We start from the raw sequence: 21,897 nt of genomic DNA on the forward strand, positions 1-21,897 counted from the left end.
TGAAGCACTGTGACCATCCCAGCAGGCCGGGTTTCAACACACAGTTAATAAAATTACTTAAATGGAAACTTTAAACAAATAAATTAAAGCTATATAAAAATATATCAAAAACGAAAAAAGCATAAAATGACTAAGACTAAAATGAGTTAAAATATAAAAATGAAAATAATAAATGTATGATATAATAAATTATATATATATTATATATAAATACTAAAAAAACTGTGTTAGTCAGAAATAGTGGTCATATGGGTTTCTAAAAGACAAATTTAATGTAGTGAAATAACAGTTTATTTACAGGAAATGAAATACACACAAAATGTTACATTTTGCTCTATAATTACAAAAATTTCACTAAAAGAATTGTCCATTGACAAAGCTGTTGGTAGATTTAAGACCTGATACTTTGTAAAATAACAACTTCTGTTAAACATATGATGTAATAAATCAAAAATTGACAAATACAAGCTTATTAATTGGCCTGATCACTATATTTGTCTAGTGATAGTCCCAAGTGGGTGGTATTAGGAGGAAGAGATGCTCTCGTTCGAGAGAATATTTTGTTGGACAAATAAATGGATATGCCTGTGAATGTAAGATAAATCATCAATGTTTTTGGTCTGTTTTTCCAGATGACTTAAACGATTATATCTGCTACAAAGTAATCACTCAACTTTTACAAGTACGCAATCATACTGACGGCCTCAAATGAACGGACAAGGACCAAAAGCCACAAAACTCCGATTTTGATTTTAACACATTGAACAACTTCAGGAGACTATGTCTTTCCAGTGAACACTGAGTGAAATAAAACAAAAAGCATCTTCATCCTATTGCACAAGGTGCACTGCACTGAAAGAGTGCCGAATCGAACACCTTACCTCTCGCCGAGAGTTTCTTTGTGTTAATAATTTTAGCAGCATATTCCTGGCCAGTGGATTTTTTCACACATCTCCGGACCACGGAGAAGGCACCCCTGCGAATGAAGAACACACAGAGCTTAATTCCCCTCAAAAGTAAAAGATGTACCTGACTCTCGCAATCTCTAAATAGCCATCAGTCATTGATGACGTCACAGCAGTTCCATTATAAATTAGCGACGAGTAGCTTCAAAGAACCATTTCAAAAACTGATTCATTTTTATGTTCCACCATGTTCTAAAAATAATTTTTATTAAGTTATAAATCAAGATGTGTATGTAATTTCATGTAATTAATTTAATGCAATTAAATGTGTTCATAGCTTATAACTCAAATTTAAGTTGCATTCACATGATTCTACGATAGTAATAATTTACAGTGAGTAAAGAATCCTTGCACTGATTCAGTCCGGTTTGGGAACTAATCATTCCGACCAATTTTGCGAACTGGTTCAACCGATTCAGTGACCAGATTCGACACAAAAGACCGATTCGTTCACAAATTAGACATTGCGAGACTTTATATATCCAAGTATGACGAAAAGAAATGTAAATGGTCTCATGTCTACACAAAATTAGACTTAACACAACTATTACAATTCTGACATGTGCCTCTAAAAATGGGCGTCGTGCACAGCACTTCACATCTGCATTTCAGAAGGTTTTAAATCTGCTCCCTGGATTTTCACTAGGGCTAAAGACTACACCCTCAGTTTTTGATTCATTCAGAAATAAAACATTTTGAGAGAAATTGCGTTTACACTTCATCCAGGCTCGTAAAACGTGACGTTTTCACTTTATCCAGGCTCGCAAAAAGTGATTCCAGAGTAGCAAGTTTATTTCATTTCAAAAGTAGATAAAATTTGGGTTTCATCTTCATAGCAGTGAAATGATACACCATGCTTTCTGAAAACACAATCTGAGGAAAGTAAATGCAGTACAAAGAAAAAAGAATGGGTGCGAAAATAGAACCCTGCAGCACTCCACAGTTTAGCAGGCAATGAAAAAAAAATTATCTAATCTGACAGAGAAACTTATATTTGTTAAATATTTAAAATATTATTAAAAAAAATATTATTATTAAAAATATTAAAAATTTGACTAGAGAACTAGAGTTCTGACATTTGCCTCTAAAAATTGGCGGCGTACACAGCACTTCACATCTGCATGTCAGAAGGCTTTAATTTTCTTCGCAAAAGTGAGATTGAATTCTTAGAAAGGCGTCATTGCTCATTTATTGATTTTATAATCCATTTATCGGTCCCCTCCTAAGATATTAAAGTGTGATTAACTGTGCGCGCGACAATATTTCATTGTAATATCAAGTGCACGGCTACATATTATTTAGTGTGCACTATAAAGTACGCTACGCTGCAATAATTATAAGCAGCTGCAGGACAATATAATTTAACCTCTGGTTACCAGCATAAAACAATTCACGTTGCTAATGTCAGGAAAAGTGGCAGCCAAATACCCAAAGTAACCTAGAAAACCTTCCTACCCATCAGCAACCCCTTAAAATAAAACAAGGCGTGAACACAAAACACAGTGTGTGCTACATTCAACATTCTATACTAGATACGCTCCTCAAAACCACGACAGTTCTTTAAACCTGACATTAAACGCGTTTCGAGCTTAGATCCGCACTGGGGGGCTTGATCGGATCAAGTCCAGAACGGAGTGCTGTACTCGGTTCTTGTCTTGATCCCATCAAGCCCCCTGTCCGTGGCTTTCGGAGAGGTTTACGAGTCTACTTGCAAGTCATTTCCCCCGCTGTCAACATCCAAATAAAAGAATGGAACGAAACAAACAAGAGTAACTTGCGCCATTGACGTCACACCGCTACAATGTCGCGCGAACTTACTTCCCCAGCTCTTCGTAAAGCTGATACTCGTCCGTAAACCTGGTCGAGGTTACAATTGTAGCCATGTTGTGTGGGGAGGGGGGTCGATGCCTCTGCTGCTGCGGTTCAGGTTTCGGGAGGAGAATCTCATGTGTTCCAGAGAGAGAAAGAAGGGAGATACAGACGGAAAGAGCGGAGGGGAGGGGCTGGATGGTGGGGGTGGAGAGAAAATAACGCGAGACAACGCGAGACTTCCCTGCAAGCAGCAAAGTCACGAGTAGAGTGACAGACTGACAGATCTTTTTCATTAATATGTGCGCATTAACGATAGCAAGCCTCATTTTAATTAATAATATACAACGAAAAACATATTACTGGTTAAATAATGTAAATAGTACAATAAAAAGTAAAAAAGTACCACCATATTATACAAAGTATTGTAGAGTATAACGCAACGCAATATTAAATAATTAATTTCAATTCACGTATCTGTTTGTAATGTTTTAATAATAATATATAAAAACAGAATCTATCTATCTATCTATCTATCTATCTATCTATCTATCTATCTATCTATCTATCTATCTATCTATCTATCTATAAATTATCGTTCAGTTGTTTGGGATCAGTAAGTTTTTAATGTTTAATCTTTTTTTAATAAGTCTCTCATGCTAATCAATGCTGTACTTACATGTATTTGATCAAAATACAGCAAAACAGTAATATTGTGAAAATATTATGTAATATTTCTATTTTAATATATCCTATCATAACTGTGATAGTAAAACTGAATTTTCAGCATCATTTCTCCTGTCTTCAGTGTCACATGATCCTTTAAAAATCATTCTAAAATGCTTATGTATTACCAATGTATAATTTTATTATTATTATTATTTTTTAACCTGTGATGCTTTTTTCAGGAGTCTTTGATGGATAAACAGTTAAAAATAATAGCATTTAGAAATCTAGAAATCAGTTTTTTGGAAGAAATTTATATTTTTATTCAACAAAAAAATGTTTAATTGATAAAAAAGAGAGTAAAGACTTATATTTATTAAATCCTTGAGAATTATCAACACTTTGGGAATTTCATCCATTACAAATGGAAAATTCCTTAATGCTTAGAAATGTGTGTAGTTCTGTATCATGATAACAAAAGACCAACAGACTCAATGACATATGAGAGCCAAAATAGCTGGAAGTATGCAATGCCCCCCCCCCCCCTCTCTCTCTCTGAAGTTTAATTTCTATTTTTGGTTATGTACTTTATGTTCATTTATTTATTTATTTATTTTGGACAGTCTGAAATTTTTTTGTTCCAGTTTTATTGCGTTTTAAAGTGAGGAGTGTCCTCTGGATATCACGACAAAAATGACTTTCATTTCACTTCTTTGTGACAGGACTTTCTGTCACATTGGCTCTCATGTTGTTAGAAGATACATAAAATTAAAGAGTTGTGTATCATAATTCTAAGATTAAAGTTTTTCATTATTTTTTATTTAATCATTTTTCACTAAATTATCCTTTTGCTACTTTCAGTGGTCTCTCAGTGAATGAGGTCAAGAACAGCATATTTAGTAATTATAAAAAAAAAAAAACGATTTTGTTTAAAAAGTTGTAGATGAATAACAGCATGCCAGACCACAGGAACACTTGAAAATGCATATAAACTCACTTCAGTTCAGTGACATTTTACAAATCTCTTTTACAAAAAAAATAATCTCTAGATTGAACTCAGTATACATATATCATCATCTGGCCATAATGCTCTTATAAACCCCATTGCATGCTCCAAACACACTTTCAAAAAGATTTGCTTGTCAGGTTCTCACCTTGTAAGTGCTTCTATTCCTTCGCTCCCGGGACAGTGTGTTCTCTCAGACTGCAAAGCTGAAACTCTGCTCTCCATTTAAAGCGTCAGGAGTTTTATCATGAAAACAAATGATATAGAACCATTACATTTAAGTATTCAAGTTTTATTTATGTAGGACATTTAAAAACAGCAAGCACGACTGACCAAAGTGCTGAACAAACAAAGACATAGAACACATGGCAACCCACAGATTCATATCATAAACTCACTATAAATTAAAAGCCAAAGAAAAGAAATAGGTTTTAAGAGATGGTTTAAAAACATTTAAAGACTGTGCCAGTCTCATATAGGCTGGAAGGCTGTTCCACAGCTTACGCCAGCAACCGCTCTATCCCCTCTATGCTTTAACAGTGATCTGGAGACAGAGAGAAGTCTTTGATCAACAGACCTCAGATTTTGTGTAGGATTGTATGGATTGTATTGAATTTTCAACTAAATTCTAAGATGCACAGGTAACCAATGCAACGATTTCAAAATTGGACTAATGTGATAAAATTTAAAGCTTTTTTTTGTACTAGTTGGAGACGAGCGATGGAGGATTTTGAAATGCCAAGATAAAGAGAGTTGCAGTAGTCCGAGCGAGATGTAATGAGCGCATGGATATCAATCTCTAAAGTTTTCACTGAGAGAAAATATTTAATTTAGAGATTTAGAAGGTGTAGCTGAAAGACTACAACCTCAGTTTTTGATTCATTCAGAAACAAGACATTTTGAGAGAAACGACGTTTTCACTTCATCCAGGCATGCAAAAAGAGATTCTAGAGCACCATTCGTTTCAAAGGTAGATAAATTTGGGTTTCATCTTCATAGCAGTGAAATGATACACCATGCTTTCTGAAAATAGAGCCCAAAGGAAGTAAATGCAGTACAAAGAAAATAGAATGGGTACGAGAATAGAACCCTGCGGCACTCCACAGGAAAATTGAGCAGGCAACGAAGAAAAATTACCTAATCTGAGAAATTTATATCTGTTAAATATGATTTGAACCAGCTAAGAACAGTTCCCTGGATTTAAGTATTAAAGTTTATGACTGCCGAAGATCTTTTTGTGATTGATGAAGTCACACATGATGAAGTCATTGCAAGAGTCATTATAGTGATGATGAAAAATCGTTGAGCCCATGTCATGATTAGCATTCAGTAGTTTGCATACATTAAGTTACCGCCTCCTAAATGAAGCTTATTTTCCAAAAACAGTTCTATAAAAAAATTGCTGTTATGTGTTGTTATATCATTAATGTTCCTTTGTAAACTCACACTTATTGACCTGTGTAATCACTAAACACAAGCAACATTCATAATTGATGCAGTTTTACTGTTCATCTGAAATATTCAGCACTTTCATCCATAAGTCTGTCATAAACATAAATCCGATGTGGTCCATGAGAATGCATTCAGTTCATTCAAAATCCAAAACTGTTGGTTAAGATTTTATTTCAATATTATATTTCAAATCAACAATTTATCATGATATTAGAGGCAGAACTCATGAGCAAATCAGATGAATAAACACATAAGATGAGATTTTATCAAGAATTAACCACCATCCAAAGCACCCAGATTAGGCCATCTAGATAAAATGACCAAACTCTTTTATTAATAGTGATAAAAGCAACAGGGTTTGCAGTTCTGATGTTGATCTGAATCCACTGCAGTTGACTTGTTTGCAGACTCTACAATGGCAGCCAAGTGAAGTAAACTCCCCACACTGCAACTCGTGCTGCAAGTCATAACACTCTGGATGGAGGAACATAAATTAGTCATCAATCAATAGAGATCAATGGACTTATTTTCACCAGGCTGAAATTAGGAGCATAGACTTCAGATCTAGTCTGGGAGATGGAGGGAGAGCTGGAAACACATGGAAAGACACACAATTCACTGCAACTCGATATGTGAATTCATAAACTCTTCTTAACAACAAATGTGGTTTATGGTTATGGTTATGGGCTGAATTATTTACCTGTGATGACATATTTATAATCTCAGTTTATGAAATCCGGCATTGAATACAAGATTTTAAAAAGCATCTATATGTCTATAAATACATTTAAATCTAAATTCTTTATTGTTTTTTATTTTATTTAGTTTTTTTTACTGCATTTGTACTTTATTTAACTACTTTTTAAAGATTGCAAATAAAGTATGTTCAATTTTGTAAATTATATAATTAATTACATATTAATTATATTAATTTAATATTTTTAAACACACACACCACTATGTGTGTGTGTGTGTGTGTGTATACACACACACACACACACACACACACACACACACACACACACACACACACACACACACACACACACACAAATGAATGTTTCTGAAACAATTTTATAAATCTTTACTATTTTTTATTAATTTTATGTCATATTATTACCTAAAATCTTCTAAATTATTATTATTGTCTTCATTCTTAAACATTTACACATTAAATAAATTTTTACATTTTTTAAATAAAACAAATACTTTTAAATATGTATATCTATTTTTTTTTACTTGAAAAGTGATTATATATATATATATATATATATATATATATATATATATATTTTTATTTTTTTTTTGTTTGTTTTGTTTTGTTTTTCATTAAAATAATTACATGTATCATGTATTTATTTGACTTATTTGAATCATTCAAGTTTCTTTACTTACTTCTTAGGTTTCCTTTACTAAATCCTAAAACATATTCATATCCAAATTATTTCAATGTGTTCTCAGATGAAAATTAACAGTTGATAATGCACAGTCCAGCTGCTTGGCAAATGCAACACTAGATTTTACTTAACACTATAAATCTCTGAATGAAGGTTGCTTGAATCATGTTAAAGAGCAGTCACTAACCAATTTAACACTGCATCAGGTAGTGTTGCAAACATGTTGGCACATGTAGTTTCTACTTAACCTAAATGTCAAGGATACCTGAGATAGAAAGAGTGTGAAAGAGACTGAAAGTGACAATAAGAGAGAAAGGTTGAAACAACAGAAGAGTGAGCTTTTCTCAGCTGTTAATGTCACTGGCTCTAATTGTCATTGAGGAAGACACTGAAGTCATCAGTCATTCTTGATGACTGAGTCTCCACATGCTCCCTGCAGAATCACTGTCACTCTTGCACCTCCGCTCACAAGTGCAGCACATTATCACACGTAGCATGAAGTGCTGGCCTTTATCATATGCTCAGTGTGTCACAAATCCCAACTGTTGTGACTGATCTCATATCAGTAGCTATCAACTAGACGGCAAGGCTATTAATTGCTATATTAGCCTCTCTTAATTTTCTGCTTAGAAATTGTTAGTAAGACAGTTGTTAAGTCTGGTATGAGGAAGGATTGAGGGATTTAAAATATGGTCATGCAGAATAAGGCATTAGTATGTGCTTTTATAAGTACTAATGAACAGCCAATATGCAAGTAATATGCAGGCTAATAAGTAACTATTTAAAGTGAAAATTGGTCCCTGAACTGTTTCCATTTGCTGATTTGCTGCTCAAGAAACATTTATTGTTATTTTTTTATCAAGGTGAAAACAGTTGTGTTGCATAAAACTTTAGTGGAAATCTGAAAACATTATTTTTGATAAACAAAAAAGTGAAAGTTCGAAGAACATATTTGAAACACTTATTATTAACTTTTTTATAATATAATATAATTTTCCCCCAGTCATCTCATTGGAAAAAAGTATCCTAATATAATATATATTTATTTTTCTATTCATTAATGCAGCTTTTTTTCAAGTGAAAGTGACATGACATACAGCCAAGTATGGTGACCCATACTCAGAATTCGTGCTCTGCATTTAACCCATTCAAAGTGCACACACACAGCAGTGAACACACACACACCATGAACACACACCCAGTGCAGTGGGCAGCCATTTATACTGCGGCACCCAGGGAGCAGTTGGGGGTTCGGTGCCTCGCTCAAGGGCACCTAAGATGTGGTATTGCCAGCCTGATACTCGAACCCACAACCCTAGGGTTAGGAGACAAACTGTCTAACCACTAGGTCGCAAACTTCCCCTGAGTTCAAGCTCAGTATAAAGCATAATCTTTCTCGTTTCCATTTCCTCTCCAATTAATTTCATTGGATTCATAGAGACATCTGTAGTATATTTCAATTTGATTTTCCTTAGCTGCATCCTAAATTCTCTCAGCATAATTCATGTGTCACCCCCGAACAGCCCCTTTGAGGGGTTTGTGTATGGATTTGTTTGCATGAATGCATTTTATTCTCTGGTATCATTTCTTAAGCTTGCTTTATGGTTCAGACATGCGCCAGAAGTGACTTAAAGTGACTCAATGTGCTCTAAGTGGTGTTCTTTCGAATATAATCGAGCGGAGCCCTTGAGTGACAGGGTTTGTGTATCAGTTGAATTAAGCGGGCCGGCGGGCCGGGGAGGGGGTGTATGAGAACTGAGCGCTACATGATAATGTTAGCTTCAGCATTAGTGAGCAGAGGCCTGTGGGAAGGTGTCCGGAGATTCTCCCACAGTGTTTATGTAACAGTGCAGCACACTTCAGCTTGTGTTAGCATCTTCCCCCTCAACGCCCGTTCTCAACTGACCTGCTTTACACAGCAAACCGCCGAGAGATGAGGAGAGAGGTGAAATAAAGCGAGCGGTGGAGGAGGGCGAGAAAGATTACGCTTTATACTGAGCCTGAACTCAGCAGAGATTAGACCATACAAACAGAAAATAGTAATAATAGTAATTTAACTGTATGGAATATGTCAAAATTATAAACCTGGTCTATGCTGTATTTATTTACTCTAAAAATACTGTAACCATCTAATCAAATGATGCATCAAGAAAGGTGTTAAAAATCATGAATGATATCACTTCTGATTCATTCGTCAAAAAACATTGCATCAGGGTTTCATGCTGTGTTCTCTGGTTGCATACTGCACATTTTGGCAAACACAGCCATTCATTTTGATACTTCATACATACAAAACTTTTTTGGGAATAGTTACAAAATATATAATAATATGTAAATAACTAACATAAAATTCAAACTCTTTCTTCAGTATGCAGCACAGTTTCTGTATGCACTGGATGACAAATCTGCAAAAATGAGCACTATGGAATAAGCAAGATGCATGAAATACTGCATCCCACAATGCAATGCATCCGAATTAACCCTTGATTTCCATTTCTCCTGTAATATCCACTGCTATCTGTAACATCTTTATTGACTCATTACTTGACTGGACTGCCAAGAAACAAGATATTTTATACTAGATTGTATGAAAAATATTTATTTTATATATATTTATTTTATACACATATCTTTAAGCTAATAATTTCTTTGGACTGCCAAAAAGAACATTTTACATGAAACTGAATTTACAAAAAAATGCAAGAATATAAGGACATGTGAAGTCATACCCCCTTATTGTGGAACAAGATTTTACTAATTATTAAAAAAATTAAACCTACACTAAATAATATGCATACTGTGCATTTTCTGTATTTTCTGTAAGCAAAGAAGGTACACATGCACTGTAGATAGACCATATGGAAATTTATGGAAGTGTGCTATTCCGAATTCAGCCACTGTGTGGAATACTGCATCCCATAATGCAATGCACTTGACTTCATCGTTCATTTCAATATGACAAATGCACTGGAAGTAATATCCACTGCAATTATAACATCTTTCTTGACTCATCACTTGATCAAATAGGTTATATCTATTATTTACAGTGTCTTTACAGTATATATATCCTATTCCAAATGTAGCCATACATTGCACAATTCTGCACATTGCAGAAATAGTATGAGTAGTGTGGTGGTATGCTATTTAGACCACATGTGCAGCGTAGTGGAGATCATCTCAGTGGCCTCTCAGATAAAGAACTGGGCACTGTAGCTTTATCACGCACACCTCTTCTGCTCTGAATTATTAAAGACAAATGGAAAGAGCCTTGCTGGACAGAAAGAAATGTGTGGAGAGATTGCATGAGATGGAAGGAGAAAGATGAAGACACACAGATGAAACCACATATAAGTGGATAGATACAGAAAGACAAAATGAATGCAATTTTTTATGTTCTCTCTGGAGAGCGTTCCCTCCATCACAGTGCACACTGGGCTGTGATTCTTGGATTGTTTTGATGAGATGTGAGCGTACGGTGCTTCTCTGACACAGACCGTGCAACTTCATTTGGTAATGCGAGTCTTAGAGGGATAGTTTAACCCAAAAGTGAAAATTCTGTTTTCATTTACTCACCCTCATCTTGTTCCAAACCTGCATTTCTTTCCTCTGCAGAACACAAAAGAAAATATTCGGATGTAAAATGTGGTCCAAACAACAAGCGAACAATATTTTTTCTGGTCTTACATTAGCAAGTTTCAAAAAGTTTCAAAGGTGGACTAGGTTTTAATACCGTAAAACCTTTAGCATGTTATTAAAAACATGTATTATTCAATAACCACTTGTTGTAGCATCTTGACATTTGCTAACACTTTTAATCTACTGCTATGCATTTCATTGCCGTAACCAATATTTAGACTAACATTCAAAAGGCCTTCTTCAATCTACAAATTCTCTACAATTTCCTGTTTGAATATATTTTAAAATGTAATTTATTCCTGTCAAAGGTCAAAGCTGAATTTTTGAAAGCATTATTCCAATTTTCAGTGTCACATGATCCATCAGAAATAATTTTAATATGCTGATTTGGTGCTCCGTGATATTGTTTCAGGATTGTTTCTTTACTGCCCCTTTTTTTTATTAATGCATACTTGCCTAATAAAAGTTCAAAAACTACTAGATCTATAACTACTGTTAAAGATTTTAGAAAGTCTGAATTAACAAACTGAAACCTAGAATAATTTATAAACATTTGACTATTAATTTCCTCTATTTTTCCTACCAGAGCAGCCCGTGACATCAACTGGATGTCAGGAAAGTTATTGGATCAACTTACTTTTTTTATCTGCAATAACTGATTAATCATTGACAATACAGAGGAATATGTATGAAGGTTAATGATAAATCACTTTGATTTTATGTTGATGTCAAGGCCTCTTTAAAGTCAGAATGACTCATCTTCCTGTCAGCTGAGGAGGCTTTCGAAGCAACCTGCATGTGAGGATGTATATGTGTGTGTTTGTGTGTGTGTGCAAATGAATGGAAATGTTAAAGACTAACAGCATGTTTTTTAAGTAGATTGAAGAAGACCGTGCAAATGAGTGGAACAGTCATGTTGACAGATGTTTTGACTGTACATGTGAATAATGCATGAAGACATAAACAGTGATGTACACTTAACATCCTCATTACTCCTTGTGTGCATGTTTGTGCTTTTTGCATGAATGCAGACAGCGAGATGTCATCAACGGCACAAAGAAAGAGTCGGTTGTGTTATCTGTTGCATTGCTCTGAGATGCGCTATAGTTCTGATGGTACATGACAGATCAAATTTCTTCCTTACACCCGCAGAGAACCCAGAGAGACATTCCCCATCTCTCTACACATCCACAACAAATGATAATGTACAAAACATAAACAAATCCACAATATTACACAAATGAGTTTCATCATTTTCCCACTGTATTTGTGAACCTGAAAAGTAATCATAGATCAGTCGGCCAGGCTGAATATTATAGCAATTTTGAGTCAATATTGTTTAAATTAAGTGTTTTTTTTTTGTTCATATTTTTATACATTGCGTGTAAACTATCAAAAGTCTGGGGTCAATAAGATTGTTAAATGTTTTTGAAAGAAGTCCTTTAGGTTCACAAAGGCTGCATTTATTTGATCAAAATACTGTAACATTGTGAAACATTACAATTTTAAAGAACGGTTTCACTATTTTCCATCCTTACCAAAAAGTAGTATACTTCAAGTTTATTTTACTAAGTATACTTAAGTAAAGTTTAAGTATATTTTTAAGTATACTTTATGTAGCAAGCATACAATTATCAGTGTTCTAGTAGACTTGTAAGTGAACTGTTTCAATACTCATTGGGACTAAATTGTCCCACTTTCTAGTATATAAAAGTATACTTTTAAGTATACTATAAGTATAACCGTAGCAAACTTTGAATACACAACAAGTTTACGTCTATGTTTGTAGTTTGTACTGCAATTACACTAAAAGTGAACTTATAGGTATAGTGAAAGTTTACTAACTAAATACTTTGTATAAATACTCTCAGTAAACTACTAGTTTAGTAGTTTTATTCTGCAAGTATACTCATAAGTTTTCTTTAGGTGAACTTTACACCATACAGTATAATACTATCTCCCTATTTAGGTTTTAATCCATATATATTTTGTTATATGAATATCTGAACATACAAAACATCAAAAGAAAGAACAGGGGATCTGCTTGTAAACAAAAACATTTTATTCTAGCTTCATGCGTTCTTTTTTTAAACACTTTAAAGTGGGTAAGTTTTATAAAGAAATAACATTTTGAACAAAAAGCTGAGAAAAGACTATGAATTGGATTCAGAATGATAATCAAAGTGTAGATGGAGTCGATCAACACCCAAAAAGCTTGACTGTAATTATTACCTCTTCATCAGTAAACATTTTATTCCATAACGTTACAGTTTTGATGCTGTTTCATGTCAGATGATCGTGTTACATGTGTTAGTATGTGTTGTTTCTTTTTCTTCTTCACTTGTTTTTTCTTGGAAAGCACCCTCTACCGTGTAATAATGAAAACATGGATTCTAGGAGTACAAGTATGGCTCAAATATATTTAGAATTTTCTTTTTGTTTTAAGTATAAGTCAAGTATACTTAAATGTACATCAACAGTACATCAAGCCCATTTCTGAGAAGTACATAAAAAGTCAACTAAAAGCATATTTTCCTATTTTTTTAGTTTAAATGAAGTATACTAATAGCACACTTGAGTAAACGTTGTTTTTTCATTAGGGTTAGTTTTATATGAATGTTTTACACCATCTTTCTGGCTCCTAAAATTATACAGGCGGGTTTTCTTATACTTTTAAACCTGAAATGACATCCAAAACACATTTCAGTAGTGGGACCAGCTGGATGGGCTTTTATAAACCCAGATGTCTATTTAAGAAAATAAATAGGGTCCATTTTAATTTTCGTGTTGACTTTAAAGGCATCTTATGCTGACACAAACATTAGGTGATCATCTAGCTTTTACGTACAGCATATTGGTGTTTTGTATTAATATTATGAATCTTCTTCATCCTTATTATTTCATGAGTGGATGAGCCAAGCTTCTGAATAACAAACAGATGCTGGGTCAGTGTCCTCATTTATTATTTTCATCCCTACGACATCAAAAAGACAGATTTCAGAACCAAGATTTCAGTCACGTTTGCACAATGTTTATTTATTTATTTATTTTTTTAGTTCTGAATTAAAGGAGGCATCTTTGATTTTTACATTTCATAAAATGTTTGTCTTTTAATAAAATGTAATGACTTTCTCCATCTCTGACACAAATTATCTGCGTATATAACCAAGGCCATGCCAATAATATCAATACAAATAACTAATCAAATTCCTCTTAATTGCAAGATCTCAGCTAGCTCAAGTACGTGACCTTCACACTGCCGTTATTAATGGCACTTGAGCTGTAAAGTCCATGTGACAAATTCTTGCTCTGTAACCACAGGAAAACAACATCCTGCATCTTTAATTAAAAAACTTAGGATTTGTAACTGGGGAAAAGGCCACAACATATTCTTTTTCCATGAAATTACCATACTTCTTGTCACGGATTCATATTTGTGAATCCACTTTTGTATGTTTTGATGAGACGATGCTTCTATATTCAGAATCCTGATGGGGGGAGGGGGAAGTCGTGGCCTGGTGGTTAGAGAATCGGACTCCCAATCGAAGGGTTGTGGGTTCGAGTCCCGGGCCGGCAGGAATTGTGGGGGGGGGGAGTGCATGTACAGTTCTCTCACCACCCTCAATACCACGACTTAGGTGCCCTTGAGCAAGGCACCGAACCCCCAACTGCTCCCCGGGTGCCGCAGCATAAATGGCTGCCCACTGCTCCGGGTGTGTGCTCACAGTGTGTGTGTGTGTGTGTTCACTGCTCTGTGTGTGTGCATTTCGGATGGGTTAAATGCAGAGCACAAATTCTGAGTATGGGTCACCATACTTGGCCGAATGTCACTTCACTTCACTTCACTTCACTTCACTTCACTTCACTCTCGTAATGAAACGAAAAGGCGTTTCATATTCATCACAGTGAAGAGCAGAAGCTTTAGTTAGCCATCAGTTACATGGTTATACTACAAAAAAGTCACCTTGATTAACAGTGTGAAGTCGGCTCTGACATGACAGACTATTCGAGAGTCAGAACTGACTGACAGAAAAAACTGATTGGACCGATCAACACATTTTATTTTTGATTTGCACCCATGCTGAGAGGGAAATACAGAGCCAACATGAAGTGATGCTACAGATGTCCTCTATGCAGCAGACATCAATAGATGGATGACTCAGGTGGAGCTTGTGTTTGTTCTGGGGGAAGCTGGCTGATGATGACATCTCAGGAATAACCATCTGGATAAAGGACACAACACATGATACTATCAAGTGAAGCATAAAATATTAAAAAAGTGATGTATCCCATAAGCCCAATCATAATGGTTAAGTACCCCTTTATTGATATTAAATCGGTTTCTTCTAGCTCGTGTTGTACTGGATGTACAGTAATTTAGCATTATTATTACTAACCAAAAAAAGTTACTAATTTTTACAATGATTCACTTTCAAACTAAAAACAACTGTGGGTGAAAAACTGACTCACCGAACAGCTTCCTCCATCTTCAGCTGCTTTGTCTTTCAACGTTAAAACTTCATTAACAGAGATATTGGTTTCTGTTTTGAATGACATGATGGGAGAAGAATATGAAAATGCATTATATTATTGCAAAAGAGGAAGCAAGTGAGCCGAATAAAGAGCACATCTGTTAAAACTGTCCAGTATCATGAATACATTTTTTTTTTTTTATATGTATTTGAAAGTATCTTATGTCCACCAGGGCTGCATTTATTTGTTCAAAAATACATTAAACACAGTAATATTTGACAATCTTTTAAGTGTAATAGTCAGTGATTGTCATATCTTTCAGAAATCATTCCAATATGCTGATTTGGTGCTCAAGAAACATTTCTAATTGTCATCAATGCTGAAAAACGTTTTGCTGATTAGAAAAGTTCAAAAGAATGGCATTTGAACTTTTTGGAACGTTATAAATGTATTAACTGCCACTTTTCATAAATTTGATTCATCCTAGCCAAATAAAGATATTAATTTAAATGTGTGGGATTACAAATTTATAAAATGTTAAATCTAGGGTTCCAATATAATAGTAGACATTTTGAGGTAATAAACCTGACATATCCAAGACGATCAAATCAGGAAAATCTAGTGTCTGAGATAATGACCTTTTGTCTTTGTGCTATTCCTTGCCATTTGGCTTTTTAAGCTCAAGGCACAGGTATCAGCGATACTGTCAGGCACCTCTGTATTTAAATGACACTGTTATGCTGACCAGATCAAAGATGGGAAAATGGCCAGGATCAGGCCGATCCCTGTATTGCATTTGCATGCTTTGTTTAGGTTGTCTCCACCTCTGTGTATCCCGCCCCCTTGAATGACTGGTGAAACTTTTGATGACTACAGCACCACGCAGAGCGTTCTCAATAAAGAATTCTGCTGAAGATTACACAAGAGTCTCCTGGTCTTCGCTTCTGAGTTTCCAACAAATGAAAAACAAACCTTACTGACCCCAAACCTAAACACAGTAGTAGTCTGTTTCATGCTCTGTGTGTTACATTAAATGTGTGTCCTAACAATTTACAAAGTTACAAAAAAACTAAAATTTTGCCTAAATTATCAGGATGTATGGTAAAACCTGACATTGTAGTTTTTAAAGATGCGTGAAAATAAGTCATACTATAAGGATATCAGTCAAGAGGATTTTTATATTGTTCTGCCACACTGCATGAGAAACGTGCTCTCTTGTATCAAAAAGTGCAGGCAGGTTACATGGTAAAGTGTGAAACCGTGAGTCACAGGCTGTTTGGTCCCCTTGATGCCCAGATAGCACACGTAAGTCTGCAAGATGTGTGTTAAAGATCACTTCATCTTTAAAATGTCAGTTTTACATTCTAAATCATAAGCATCTTAAAAACATCTTCTTAACGTCTATTTGACATCTGATAGGAAACGTCCGTATTGCAGATGAGAAAACAGTCTAGTCTTGCAGATGGAAATGCAGATGTCAAATAGATAGCTCTGTGATGTATGTGTGCTATCAGGGTGAGGAGCCGCTGAGACTGAGAGTAAAGCGAGCATCCGGAGCAGCAGCGTGATGACAATGTGGATCAATCCAAGCACTTTGCTCTAGAGTAGAGACGTCCCTTTAATAGCTGACTCTGAATGACTTCATGTTTTCGCTCCCACGTTGTGGCTTCCTGCACCCAGTGCATCAGGACTGATCTGAGGTCAGGCGCAGGGAGGCGCGCTCCAGGCTTCTCCTTGGCAAGTCCTCGGCAGGGGCTGAACGCAGTGATGGACGAGCCAAGGGACCGAGGGAGTGCAGAAGAGTGCAGCATTCCTTGCCTTCTTTTCCCACTTCTTCTTTATTCATTTTTTTCCTCCTCTGTTGTAGCTATCTATATCGCAGCTCTTTGACCTCTCTTTGATTAAAATGCAAACACCTGCAATGCCTCATCAACAAACTGCGTGTCGGTATTGTTTCTGCAGGATCACAAACTTGCTCCTTCATTTGTTTCGTTTCGTGCCCAAGCTATAATAAGCAGGAAAAGTGTGTTATATATGCTCAATGAGCATCAACAACTCTAAATAGTACTATTGCCGTTTTCTAACAGGTTTCCAGACCACGCCTTCCGCATATCATTGGTCTCACCCTAAATTAGCAATGAGTCAAAGGCTTTGTTCAAGCATGTTGAGTATGCAGGTATTTAGGAAGCTGGTACCAGTGAAGCGTAACATCATAAAGATCTGAAACTCAGAAAAAAAGTCAGGTTTAGTCATAACCAAGCAAATACGTAATGTCCACAGTGCTCTTTTTTTTTTTTGTAGAAATTGAGTTACGGTACTTTTATACATACTCATATATACACAGACTTTAGTTAATATTATATTAATGTCATCGAATTTCATTTATAACAGTAATAAGTTGTTAAGTGTAATGAATTCATGCTACTACAGAGAAACAAAATGCAAAAATAGAAAATTAATGTCTATATAATCGTGTCAAAAAGGTTGAGAACTATTGAAATCAAGCTTTTTTTCTTAATTCTCTGACTGAATATGAAAATAGACGTGGAAGTATATATTCTGGCTTCTATTCTTTGGATTCAGGGTTGGGAGAAGCTACGGCTCGCATACGCGTGCATGCACATCTGTCACCCATATAGCTGAGGTGATGATACTCGTGGGTGGAGAAATCTGTCCTGCAGACCGACAGATACACGGACACACGCAGATGGTGCAGGAACTCTGCTTTCATGCTGTCTTCTTAAGAAGAATCTTAAAGTCCATCTCCAGGTCTTAATCGAGGACACGGAGATCTGAGGTTTCCGTGTGAACGCTCGGTTATTTTACTGTTATGACAGAAATAGGCTTTACGAGGACAGAAAAAGAGCAGGTGTGTGTGTGTGTGTGTGGGTGTGTTTACTATCCTCCACACTGTCACCGACACCAGCAGCAACACCTGCTGGACAAACTCTGCAAATTATTCCTAACAGGAAAAAGAGGCTTGCTTTAATTTAAAGACTTTATATTGACACAGTGTCTACTTTTATAGGACAATCTTTAAAAAAAATTGTAGCATTTTTTTTTCACTGCAGGGGAAAGCGTTTACATTGTGATACAAAATTTGAAATCATTTTAATATGTAAATATAATAGTTTATTATTGTTCATTGGGAATTTCTTCAACTTTTATAGTCATGTGATTCATATTTAAACTCAGATTTCGATTATTGTTACATGATCACATTAAAATGTTTAGGAAAATATAATTTATATTTGTTACTTTTAAAATGCACAAAAATATTTTATGTAAATATAAGTATATATTTTTTCTATTCAATTTTAGATTTTATGTATATTTTTATTATTTTGTGTGTGAATTAAAAAGATCAATAAATACATAAGATATAAAATTAATTCTAAATAAATCTTTTCAAAAAACAATATTTAATATAACACACACACACACACACACATATATTATATATATAATAAAAAGTAATAATAGTGAAAATTATTTTTTTTAAATGACTTTCCCTTAGTAGTGTCATTTCTATAACTAGAAATTTGGCCAAAATTCTTTATGTTAATTTTTTGAAGTGTAATTTCACACACAGGATGCTATTAAACAGTACATAATTCGATTCAGTTATAAAATTGTTCAGTTAAACTAGAAAAGTAAGAGAATATCTCTCCCTAACAAGTTATATGATTTCAGATATCATTTTAATAATTAGGGGTTGTAAATAGGCTACATATGTATTAAAAACTGGGGAAGAAATGTTCAGTGCCTGCTAGCGGCATCAGTGAGCAGATAGCTGAGACACTAGAGCAGTCACGCACAGTCCCTTCAGCAGGCCGGTTAAACATCAGTCCCTCGGGACAGGGGCTAATCACTTCTGCTTGGACTTCGAGAGGCAGGCTTCAAAGCAGAACGTGAGGTGTGTGTGAGAGAGACGGATGAGGGTGGCTGGGGCCTTGTTAATGCTAAATGTCTGATGTGGGTTGTGACTGATCTCACAGCAGGTGTCAAAGCCCTGATTTGCTGCACACAAACAGGGATGTCTCCATGAGCCCCAGTCTCCAGGGGTTCACTCTCCATTACGTCACAGAGCAAGCAGGAGTCACTGGACACAACATACAAGCTCGAACCACAAGATGTGCATGTGATATACGTGTTGCAAGACAAAAAAAGCAGTTGTATTCCAACAATGCTTTAACATTAAAAATCTAGTCCTATATCCCTGTATAACACTATTGCAACTTAATCGGTTTTAAATTAAAAGTACACAAAATTTATATGTAAAATATAAATTAAGTATATAGAAATTAATGCTGAGAATTGTACACACACACATATATTTTTTAACAGCCCGAGACTCTTTGTATTTTATTAAATTTATATATGTTTTATATAATATATTTAATATGTTTTAACACACACACACACACACATACATATATATTTATATGTATTTATATTTATATATATTTATATTTATATATGTATTTATATTTATATATATATATATATGTATTTTTATTTATATATATATTTATATATATTTTTTTATATAGAGACTTTTTAACTTCCCTAAATGAAAAATCTAAATAAATATAAAATAAAAAACCTACACACTTTGAATATTATAAGAAATATATATACATCTTATATTATATATTTTAAATATTACATTTCTTATATCCCAATACAGTTTGATTTGTTTAGACACATTTTTGTGACATCTGTTGGGCAGTATAAGGACATTTTCCTTATTTTTCTGGTTTTCCAAAAAATGTAATAACATGAATAATAATGTAAGCCTCTTATTTTATCTTTAAGTCCTTCGTGTAGTTGACTTCAATGTAATATACTACTCACATGTAATTTATTGTATAGGTCATTCACATGCTCAGTGGAATGTTATTAAGCCCTGTTCTGCCCTCTCTAATACTAATATACTGATTGATTACACAGGAAGTTTAAGAAAACCTTTTAATGAGCAAAACTACAGGAGAGGGGCTGAAAAATATAGTGGAAGGAACTTCATATCAAATAAACTACATAGAAACACCATGAAAACACCTGATGAGTGAAGATTTACACCGTGTTCATTTATTTGATATATTCAAAGGCTTGTCCCTCTTTTTATTCCTTTTTTATTAAAATAGCTAATACCCTATGTCACAACAACAAACTGTAATTTGCAGCTTGCTAATGTTAATCAGAGGCAGGCAGTATTGGGATAAGGTTTGTTCTCATTTTAGAGAGAGAGTAGTGGGTTTTTTTTTTTTGAGTGCAAAATGAGTTACCAATAGGTTTGTTATTTCTTTTTCCCAGAAGAGAAATACTGTATATTTGTGTGCAAAATTTTATTTTTGTCAACTTACAAGTACACAAGCATTTACAAAGCCTTCATATGTGACTCTGGCAGAGAAAGTACATATGTCGGGATGGAGTTGTTATAGACATGACAACAAATACACCTCAAGCTGATGAGCCTCAGCAGATCCTTTTTAATCAAGTCCATATGAGTGAGTGAGTGAGTGAGTGAGAGAGAGAGCTAGGTTTTACTGGCTCTTAAAATATCATGTCTGCACTGGTAGATTATAAGTAATAAAGATTTTATAATGCTCACATGCATTAAATTGTCTCAATATATTTAAGTATTATCAAAATGGCAAACCAAACAATAGAAATCAAAATTACTAGCAGCAAACAAAAAATAATAAAAAGATGAACACTATTGCTCAAAAATAAGATTTTCTTAGTATTTTTAAAATAAAATTCTCTTACTCAAGGCTGCATTTGCTCAAAAATACAGTAAAAACCAATAATATTGTGAAATATGGTTACAATTTTAAAAAGCTATTTTAAATTTTACTAATAATTTAAAATATAATTTATTCTTTTGATGGCAAAAATGAATTTCCAGCATTACTCCAGTCTTCAATGTCACATGATCCTTCAGAAATCATTCGAATATGCTGATTTAAAGCTCAAGAAACGTTTCTTATTATTGTCAAACAGTTGTGCTGCTTAATATTTCTGTGGAAATGGCGAAACATTTGTTTTTTTTCTTCAGGATTTTTCTTTTGATGAATAGGAAGTTCAAAATCTTTATAAATCTTTAGTAACTTAAAGTATAAATGTCTTCACTCCCATTTTGAACAATTTACTTCATCCGTGAATAAAATCAATTTCTTTCCAAAAAAAAAAAAAAAAAAAAAAGAACCCCAAACTTATTTTTCAACTGTAGTATATATAGTGGTTGACTGCATAAAAGGTGCCATCACGATACTTCTAACTTAATGAACTTAATGAACACACCTTTAATGCAATCATCACATCACTCCCCGTAAAGTCTGGCTCACTCAGTTTCATAATGCAGCTTAAAGTTTATTTTAAGCGCGTCTGATGCTCGAATGTGCTTTGAGGTCATATTAACATCAGAGATCACGACACAAGATCCACCTCATCCACAACAAATACATCACAATTAGGCCAGGATGTTGAA

General features: G+C 34.4%; 1 protein-coding gene across 17 annotated transcripts in view; it reads right to left on the minus strand.

Annotated features, from left to right (window-relative positions):
* The window catches only part of LOC132121655 (calcium/calmodulin-dependent protein kinase type II subunit gamma-like), a 76,906-nt gene extending 73,937 nt beyond the window's left edge, over positions 1–2,969 (minus strand). For 7 of the 17 annotated variants that reach the window (XM_059531287.1, XM_059531281.1, XM_059531280.1 and 4 more), the window contains exons 1-2: positions 2,784–2,963; positions 882–976 (exon numbers count right to left, since the gene is read on the minus strand). In XM_059531287.1, the coding sequence (XP_059387270.1) occupies positions 882–976; positions 2,784–2,848 (160 nt within the window). In that variant the 5' untranslated portion in view covers positions 2,849–2,963. Of the gene's footprint in view, positions 1–881; positions 977–2,783 lie in introns of all 17 variants that reach the window. The other 10 variants (XM_059531283.1, XM_059531282.1, XM_059531278.1 and 7 more) reach the window with 5 other exon arrangements.
* Between the last annotated feature and the right edge of the window lie 18,928 nt (positions 2,970–21,897).

This window comes from Carassius carassius, chromosome 39 (genome assembly GCF_963082965.1).
Source record: "Carassius carassius chromosome 39, fCarCar2.1, whole genome shotgun sequence".
Lineage (NCBI taxonomy): Eukaryota > Metazoa > Chordata > Actinopteri > Cypriniformes > Cyprinidae > Carassius > Carassius carassius.